Source organism: Austrofundulus limnaeus, unplaced genomic scaffold (assembly GCF_001266775.1).
Source record: "Austrofundulus limnaeus strain Quisiro unplaced genomic scaffold, Austrofundulus_limnaeus-1.0 Scaffold60, whole genome shotgun sequence".
NCBI lineage: Eukaryota > Metazoa > Chordata > Actinopteri > Cyprinodontiformes > Rivulidae > Austrofundulus > Austrofundulus limnaeus.
This window is the reverse complement of record NW_013952462.1, coordinates 912,018-922,234: the sequence shown is the minus strand read 5'-3', so window position 1 is coordinate 922,234 and position 10,217 is coordinate 912,018. Positions and strand designations below refer to the sequence as shown.

The 10,217-nt window shown below is 38.7% G+C and overlaps 1 protein-coding gene across 4 annotated transcripts in view; it reads right to left on the bottom strand.

Moving 5' to 3' along the window:
- Nucleotides 1-10,217, bottom strand: part of plxna1b (plexin A1b) — a 199,413-nt gene that overhangs the window by 27,891 nt on the left and 161,305 nt on the right. For all 4 annotated transcript variants that reach the window (XM_014009644.1, XM_014009646.1, XM_014009645.1 and 1 more), the window contains exons 13-16: nt 9,779-9,930; nt 5,060-5,183; nt 4,796-4,932; nt 1,321-1,488 (exon numbers count right to left, since the gene is read on the bottom strand). In XM_014009644.1, the coding sequence (XP_013865098.1) occupies nt 1,321-1,488; nt 4,796-4,932; nt 5,060-5,183; nt 9,779-9,930 (581 nt within the window). The remainder of the gene's footprint in view (nt 1-1,320; nt 1,489-4,795; nt 4,933-5,059; nt 5,184-9,778; nt 9,931-10,217) is intronic.

Here is a 10,217-nt window from a genome sequence, read left to right as displayed (position 1 = left end):
GCTGAAAACACATTTCACTTTCACTAGAACAGGGCTATTCAACTGGCGGCCCTCAGGCCACATCCGGCCCGCGAGTGACCAAAGTTCGGCCCGCCAACTGGTTCATTCACCTCTCAAGCCCAAACCTCTGGTTTTCTACTTTAATTACTCTAAGTTCTTTTAGTTAAACATAGACATGTTTGGTGTCTACAGAAACGTCAGAACCTTGGCTAGAAGCTGGTAAAAACCAGTCAAGACAGTTAAAACTACAAGCAGTTGAAGATAAAATGATGAAAGTGAAAATAAAATTGTTTAAAAATTTGGCAAGTCAGAGATGTCAAAATACTATTTGTGCCAAACAGGAGGCAGAATGTGTTATTTTTGTTTTTGATAATGTGTAATTATCACTACTTTTACAGGGTTCTGTATGTTGTATTCATGATTAAATGCAGCAAAACAAACTAATTCAAAGGTAAAAGATCTTTGTAATACTTAGTTTATTTACAAAATAACTTTAATTGCTGGATGTTCGGCTCCTCAGCTGTTGACCAGCAGTAACTGTAGCCCCCGGAGCAGTTTAGTTGAATAGCCCTGAACTAGAATGAAATGAAAAAGTCAGAGGAGTGCACACGTTGGTGCATACGAGCTGACGTCACTTCAGAACTGAGAAGTGGGGAGTTTCTAGGTCATACCAGTGAGCCCATTAACATTTGGAAGCTCAAAGCTTTGCTGTATTTTATTTTCCTCCTCTACATCACAGCTTGTGTTTGCAAAGAAAATCTTCCCGTGGCTATGTAGTCTCATTTCAATAAGTCAAGAAATATTTACAGATCCATGTCTGCTGCAGCTCATCAGCTGGCAGTGCACTGCTTCAGGAATCCCTCTTACTGCTGTTCAAGCTCACAAAAGGTTTACTTTAAAATATAAACAGAATAAAAAAGATATGCCTTTTAAAAAGTGACATGGGTGTGACAAAAGAGGAGGAAATTTGTGTTTCTCTCGCAGAAAGGGAGCACGAAGGCAGAATATTAAATTTATCAGTTTTTATGTGGAGTTTATTTTTTCTGCCATGTTTACTGAAGTTCTTTAAAAAAAGGGAGAAAAACTGGAGGTCTGATGACCACTAAGTATTAATAATGTATTGATTTGCTTGTATCTGTTCAGAAAATGAGCTGCACATCAAGCAGAATTGTAGATCAAACACTAAATAGATGTAAAATATAGATAAATAAATAACCAAATACCTTGATGATAAATTATAAATAGGTGCACGATTGAGTCATATATATATGAAATTTCCACTTTAACACATTGGGTGTGAGGGTTCAGTGGATATCATACCTGGCGATACTCCAGTCAGGCTCAATCTTGAGAATGGTGGGATCATCTGTGTAGCTGAACTTCACCTCCGGGTTCCTCAGCTCAGCAGAGTTGATGTCCACCATGACGGGTGTGGGGCCGGTAGCCTGCCCTGCAGGGGTCACGCACACAATCTCCTTACTGCCCCTCCTGGGTGAGAAGGAAAAGGACAAAAGACAAAAAATAAGCTAAAGATGTCACTGTGTGTAACATGGATGAACACTACAATTCTGAATGTCTGGACACAGAAAAACAACCATGACTGGAGAGCTCATAAATTATTTATTAGATATGAGAAAATAAAGCAGAAACACACATAAACACATGCACATAATGTTGACAAGTGCCAGTCCACCAGGCAAACATCTGTCACCCTGTTCAGCCCTGGTTTTATCAGCTCAAATCACAAACTACTGGAGTTTAAAGCCTCACGTTTAGGGCTGGGCGGTATGACCTCAAATTCATATCACGGTATAAAATGAATCCCTTCACAGTAACGGTATATATTGTGGTAGAAAATTATAAAACGTAAAGATAATGTAATTTTAGAGCATTTTTTGCAGAAAACTGTCATCTTAATCAAACCCAGCATTTTTGCTTTAATATCTGCCTGCCAAACAATGAGCTTCCGTCTATCAGCTGCTGCTCTGCTGCGCGCTCATCTTCATCATCAGAGCAGAAGCTGACTTTACATTAGCAAGATGGATTTATGACTGAACGAACGTCCACGTCTTTTTTAAAAAATCATCTCTGTGGGTAAGAATACTTTAAAAAACAAGTTTTTTCTCCGATAATTGGGTGTGAAAAACTACAGCTGTTAAAGCTTCGCTCTGCGCGACGTGCATTGAGAGGAGAGGAGAGGAGAGGAGAGGGAGGAAATGATCCCGCGACACGACGTAACTTTTCTACAGCGAGGAGGAAATTGAGGATTTATTCTCCCTATACGTGTTTTAAAACGCTAGAATTTCTTCATTATATTTCAAACTCCTGCTCAGTTGTTTCTGCACTCGCAGCCCTGTTGACACAGATGCAATGACGTAATGACGACAGGACAGTAGAGGGTAAATTTCTACCGTAGGCTAACTTCCTACCATTTCTACCGTCTACCTACTGCATATACCGCGCAACCCTAGGCAAGTTGTTTTTTTAAATATCCAATCAGGCTGGTTGTCTGTGTGTTGTATAAATTCTTCTCTGGCAGACACAGAGCCAACTGTGGCCTGCTGTTAAACTACACACTGGTTACCTGTGTTTTTATAGACTGTATGTGTGTTTATACCTGCATCTATGCTTGGTTATTGTTGAAGAAAGCGCAATTTTGGTGAGTGGAGGTCTGTAAATCTGCATGAAGTAGCAGAAGATCTGATTTGGTTTTTATGCCATTCATTGTCTGTTAATGTCCTGCAGTTTTCCCAGGAGAAATTAGGCTGCAGGTATGTGTGCACAGGAGGGTAACACTTATAGGCATGGAAAAAGCGAGCTGATCAGCACACCAGTCGCACCCTGTGACTTTTTTATGAAAGTTAAWTCCAAATGAAGAAGAGGAGGAAGTGAAAATCTATTGCAGGAGCCTTTTGGAACCTTGCAGTGATCTCAGGTGGGGTTGCTGGAAAACAGGGATTTCAGGACGACTTTGTCGAACGTGTTGCCGCTGCATCCCAGCAGGCGTTTCTACAAACGCCCTCAAACTCAGAGGAGACTCGATAGGGAATGAAGACGGCAAAAAAAAAAAAAAAAAACACACGCAAAAAGTGAAGGACAATTTAAAGAAAGAAGAGAAAAATTGTTCACATTCCACTGGAGCTGTGTTTCTATGGCAACCGTTTTCACAACACCATCAATGCCAAAAGCGCCTATGGTGCCGTGGACGTATTTTCTGACAAGGTTGCGGTCACACAAAAGAAGCCAAGAGAGGATACAGAAAGGGGGTAAAAATGAGCAGGGAAGAAAAAAGGGGTTGCACAGGGAGATAAGAGGATGAGTGACTCAGGGTAAATAAGCTTTGATTAAAGCGGAGGCCCCACTGAATACAAAGACGCATTAAAGAGACGGACTCAACCAGTTCATTACTTTGGCCATAAAGGTTATTGCTGCTCAGTGAATGAAAGGCCAAGACTATTATATTCACCTTTCTTGGGATGTGCTACAGAGCTTTAAATTGGCCTCTGCGTTTTTTTCTTTTGATGTGATATTAAAAGAAAACTTGATGGGTCTAAGCTCCTTAGGTTAACCTGTTACTTGTTGCCTCAGAGAAGGAAGCTGCAATAAGAAAGGCAGCTACGTTGTTAAGAGTTCTCACTATAAAAGGAAAAAGTAGAACAAGAGGAAAACTTGTTTTACAGTCTTCAGTAAATTTGTGATCTTTCTTTTATTGGCATCTGCCAGATGCTGCAGCAGTGCATCCGGTTTTGCTGTAAAGATGCCAGCAAGAAACAAAAAGGACTAACAGTTCTTGGCTGGAGGAAAGAAAGTCATCTAACTGGATCTTTGTCTCCTTGTCTTGAAATCCTGGCACGTCTTGCAGAGAGAGTAAAGGGGAAGATTACAAAGATTGATTACTGTATAAACTAAATAATCATTGAGTAGGATGGGTATATATTTTTTACTTTTTCTCTTTTTTTAAAAGTTGAGAATGTGTTTAAAAAGCAAGGTAAGGTGTGTTACCAACATGATTTACAACCACATTATTCATTTTAAATTATAGTCGTATTTCTCACAAAAGGAGGGCTTTGCGCTGAAGTCATTTGCAGAATAACTGAACAGTGATATCAGCTTCTCTCTGGAACGGCTATACTATCATTCCCACAATTGCTGTGAATTACAGTASTGCAGGTCATCTTCTCACCGGCTGCGTTTTTCAGACCTGCAGCAAATCAATGGCAGCAACCGGGGAGTAAAGACAGACACTTTTAACAGGAATTATCGAACACTATATAAGAGGAAAAGATGACAGCTTGATGAAAACTAAACGATGGATGGGAAGCACTTGCAGCGTTATGAGCTGCAAATGTCTATAGAGCAAAATGAGACAAGAAGTAAAAMAACTCAGAGGAAAAAAACATGAAAATACAGACAGTTTTAATCAAGTGTCGCAGCAGTTCCTGCAACCGTTAGGCTAAATGTGCATTGTTGTTTGATATGAGAAGATATGTAATGAACCCAATTCTGGTATTTCCTACAGTCAACAGGATATGAGATGGTCATTTTGTACATGTTAACAAATGTTCTGTCAAAATTACTGAACAGTTACTTATACACCTTCCTATTCTTTAGTTTTAAATGCCTGAGTGATAATTTTAGAAAYAAAATAAAGCAGCAACAAGCAGCCTGGGTTAACAGTTTTTAAATTTTATGGAAGAAAACTCAACTCTTCATAATTTCATATCTAGCTTAAAATGATCTGAACACATTAAAGTAAAAGAACTAAAACACATCTGAGCAGTCTGAATTCTCTCACCTCTCAAAGCTGCAGGGATGGAGACCGATTTTCACAGACACYGCGCTGCCGGCATTGAGATGACTGCCTTCAACGGTGATCCTTGTTCCTCCAGACAGAGGCCCAGCAGAGGGGTGGACACGAGTAAAATATGGAGACTAGCAGAGGACAGAGAGGACAAGCAGGTTAAGAATGACTCACTGTCTTTATCACGGCTGTCAAATCCAGTTATGAGCCCATGCAAAAATCTTTGACGTAGCTGGATCTGGAATTATRAGTGCTTACCACAAAGGTGAAAGCTTTGGTTGAGGTGGCTTTGTAGTCGGGGTGAATGCAGTCCCTCACACACACCTCCACCTGGGCCTCCTGCACTCGGTAACCGGTTGCATCATTCAGCCGACACACAATCCTAAAGGAAACGGAAACACAAAAGGTAAAGAGATGAGAAATAATTTTCTTGATTATAAATTACAGCCCAAATTAATTTGGACAATCAGCTCAGTTTATCTGCAGCAGGTTCAGTACATTGTATTCTGAAAGATTACATTTTTTTGTTCCTTTAAACAACAAAGAACTGGTTTAGTTCTTGTTTGCAGAACTGTTCTTTTTGGACCAACAAAGCTAAACCAACACATTTTAAACAGTAGCAGGTGGGCATTTGGATTGTACAGTACCTCATATTTTAGGCTCCTAAACAACATAGTTTTTGTAATAAAGAAATACCTACAGGCAAAACACATTGAGGGCATATGACACGTCAATGAATGAATGAAGATCCATTCAAATAAAACATCTTTTTGACTCAAACACTGTGGTGCCGACTTTGGCTCATCACTGAAAGTCAGTATTTGTCCATGTTCAACGCATGYGATCAATTCATAACTTAGAAGACTAAATAGTTGACGTCCACTGTTTTAAACTAATATCTGAACAACACAGGAACATTTCTATAAAAAAATTCTGGTATCATAGAAGTGATCTTGGTCTTACACTTCATCTGATTGGTTTAGGTTTTAACCCCTACTAAATACTACAACTCTGCCACTTGCTGACTTACAGTAAATTGGTGCCTTTGGTCAGCTACAAATATATCAACATATTTATATTTTCAGATACTACAACTATATTTCCTTAGTGAATTGTTTCGCTACTTTAAACACAATTTGTTGATTAAAGTTAATTTTTAAGTTTGTCAAATACATAACTGTGATAAGAGATTTGATAAAGTTTTTGGCTTTATAGAAATGCAAGCCACATGAAACGCAGTCTAAGTACTTCGCCTATGAAGAAAAAAACTGAAAAGGTATCTTAAAGTTTAAAACATTCTTGATTTAAAATGTTTTTTATAACAAGCTAAAAATTAAGACAAACCTCATTAGCTGTAATTGTGGGTTTCACAATTTGACAGATTATAGATAGAAAACTGAGAACCTTTCTGCTTTTTCTACATGGTAACATAAGCTTGAGTTAGGTTATTTTCTGCATTCTTTAATATGACTTAAAAAAAGAAGAAAGAACAGAACAAATGTTCATAGAAAATCAGCCGAAGTGTTAAGTCGTAGKGTTTTCTGCGTGTTTGTATATGTGTACAGTACGCCTGCATTAAAGCGTACTGTAAAACCATGAGCAGAGCACTTGGCCTGGGGCAACGGCTAGTCAAATGGAAATCCACTGGAGAAATTATTGAGCGACGCGAGGAGTGCAGCCAGTAGGGAGTGCACGTGCACACACGCTCTAACTTCATGTTTCACCCACTGGAGACACACTTGACTTTTAATTAGCCAGAGCGAACGAATGAGAGAGAGAGAGAGAGAGAGAGAGAGAGAGAGAGAGAGAGAGAGAAGGAGAGAGAAAAGAGAGAAGAGAGAGAGAGAGAGCGGCTGATTAATTGAACGTGTTCATATCTNCACCCACTGGAGACACACTTGACTTTTAATTAGCGAGAGAGAGAGAGAGAGAGAGAGAGAGAGAGAGAGAGAGAGAGAGAGAGAGAGATAGAAAAGTGGGGAGAAAAGAGAGAAAAAACGGAGTGAGAGCGGCTGATTAATTGAACGTGTTCATATCTTACACATCTCCTCAGCTTTCCCTCCCTCAGATAAGTTGTTAACTCTCCTGCTTCCCTCCTCCCTGCAGGTGGCCATGGCAACTGCATACATTCTGACACTGCGTATCAATTGTTTTGATACTTTTTCTTTCCACTTATTCCCAGGTCTCCAGCTATGACAGGAGCCCAGGGTGAAAATGCTGGACAGCTCTCAGTTAATGCAGCTTCATTACAGCGCAGATGGCAGGTGGCCACATTGAGCTGTTTCTGAGCACACTGTTAGAAAAACACATCCAAGAAGCTGACACCATTATAAAACTACAGATTACTTATTCAAATAACTGAGACGGAACATGGAATGCTAAGGAATTAAAATATGTCAAACTGTGGCACAGTTCTAATAATAAAGCAATAAATAGAGGAACTAGGTTTTTCTTAGCTACTGGCGATGATTTATTTTTCTCGAATTGAAGTCAAATCCAGCTTGTAAAATTTTAATGACTGAAGTGAATGCTTTGCAGCGCCACTCAAACACCTGATGCTGAAGGTTTGAAAAGTACAACTGCTGGCAGAAGAAACACAGCAGAACAATGGGTCTACATGTTGCAAACTAGCAGCGCTCCCTCTCTCTCTCCCTCTCTCCATCAGAAGCTGACCTTCGACCTGTGCTGTCATTTCAGAAGCCTTATCTCGTATCCTGCGCTGCAGCTCTGATAGGGTCACAGGGATGTCGAGCGCAGCCAGGCCACTAATGGCACCGTATGGCAAACATCACTTACAATTAGCATGACAGGCTAACAGCCAACCACACCCTTTCTCCTCCGCCTCCTGTTGGTGCTATGGCAACAGATTTTCAGTACAACTGGAAGTAAAGCTGAAAGAGTTAAATATCATCATACTGATGGAAAGAAAAGGCTGCAACACAGAACCACCTGATTTCACTCTGATGTCGATGTGAAAATGAGGCTGAAATTATAAATCCCAATAGCCGTGTTACTCATGTTTGTTAACCCATTTTGGAGACACCTGTCATCGCTGGTGAGAGCTGCACAGCATTCTGTCGACTTGACTGTCAAACCATCAAAGTCACATTGTTCTTTTCTTCTTTTGTGGGGTGGGGGCAAAATCAGCTGTGGTTGCGCAATGAAACTCAACAAACAGAACATTTGTGTTGCTGACAGCTACATCGTGAGAAACAGAATACTTAAAAAATCTCACACTGTCATGACTCTCGCAATTTTTCCCATCCTAAATGTCCTTATCCTTTGCTTTTAAGAACAATAAATTCAACAACAAACAATGCCAGAGTTGTAAAGTAACTACCGGTAAGTACAAATACTTCTTTACTGTACTTAAGTAGAATTTTTGAATATCTACTTTACTTGAATAATTATTTTTCAGCCTACTTTTTACTTCTACTTCTTACATTTTCACATAATTATCTGTACTTTTTACTTCTTACATTTTTAAAAAAGACAAGAAGCAGGGAGTCCTTCATTTCATTTTTGCTTGTTTTCATTTCAGCTTGTTATTGTAAAAAATAAATACTATCCATATAAATTGTGCCTCCTATAGAGTGAATTTAATTGTGGTTGAAATACAAGTATAAATATACAAAACTCTGYTTCCATATTAGTTTGTACACAAACAAATCATGTCACACTCCAGCAGGACATAATCATTAAAATAAAAGGACTGTACTTAAGAAGTATTTGTTTTTCATGAATTATATTATTGCATTTGGCTGCAGTCCTCAGATAGATTTTCATTTAGGGGAAAGTATTGAGCTCCCTTGATATTTGTATATAAACTGAAACAGCTGGACTAGTGCATCCTAAATTTAACATAAATTAATTATTTTATTACAATATAGTAATTTCTGTATTTTTTTGTGGAGGTCACCTCCTAATAAATGTCATTACAGAAAATCTAACTGCTCATTTTAAATCAATACTTTTACTTTTAATACTTAAGTACAAAAATATCAGATACTTTAAGATTTTTACTCAAGTAATATTCCTAAAGGASACTTTAACTTTTAACAAAGTAATTTTTTGGTAAGATACTTGTACTTTTACTCAAGTATCACTTTGTGGTACTTTATACAACACTGCAAAATGCATCTCTAAAGAGACAGAGGTTTCTGAGTATTTTACCCTTACATGGTCAGCTTTTTCCAATTCTGAAATAGTTGTAAGAGATTATTAACATAATAGTAATCATTTTTAACTGAATAAAATTGTAGAAATGAGGTAATGAAGCATTAGAAGCTAACACAAAGACCTCAGTCATATCTAAACAGCCTAAATCTGGAAGAGTGTGATCGCAAAAAAGACTTCCTGCTTCTCAATGTAATACTCTTCTCAGAAAATATTACTGCAGTTATTAAATGAGAATTAAATTACATCCATGACACCCGCTGTGATTCTGAATTTCCCAGAACATAGCAAGCACAACTTAATGAGAAGACAGCATTCACATGATGAACCTTTAGCCTTCAAGCTATTTTTAAAGGATGTATACAGCTCACTTATAATGAGATAATATCATCTTAATACTTTGTAAAAAATAAAAAAATGAACAGACATGAATATGGGTGGCTACATGAGTCAGTTCACTGCTGAGTGACCCAATTTTTCCAAATTATTCATAGAATAAAAGGTTCAGTGTAAGCTGCTGTCACATTCATATGGACCACACGTTTGCAGACTCAGTACCAAAAACAGCTCGGGGCTGTTTGTGAGGAATCGGTTCTGTTTGAGAGCAGAAACCAACGTTTAACCTTTACAGGTTTTAAGAAACAGAGGTCTGAGAGAAAGTGTTGTGCTTAATGCTCAGTGTCACATCCATATTGAACCAAGACAAGCAGGGAAAGAAAGAGTCAGATAATATCTAAAAATATATAAAGGCCTTTAAAAGAATAGATAGGAGGTGTGGAGGATGATTAAATGTGGACGTACTGCTCAGCACTGATGTACTGGTCCTCCTGTGGGTTGCATGCCACCTTCCCAATGCGAACTCCATTCTGGATGTCTTTGAATTGTAGACCCAGGTTCTCACCGGTGATGGTCAACATGGTTCCTCCCTGCCGAGGCCCAGTCTCTGGAAACAACTAGATAAAAATAAATAAATGCAATAATGGTCAAAATGCTATGTTATGTGTAACAATCAGTATTTTTAACCAAGGAGTATGCCAAAAATATGTTTTCTGTATGAATATATGAATATGATATTACTTAACGGCACAGTGTGTAGGATTTGTTGTTTTCAGCGACATCTAGTGGTTGAGTGGTTGAATCATCCTCCCTGGTCCTCCCCTCACCCCCACCCCCCGCTTCCAAACGCAAAGGAGTTGCTACGGTGTCTCTCAGGTGTCAAAAACCTTTGATAATTCCAACC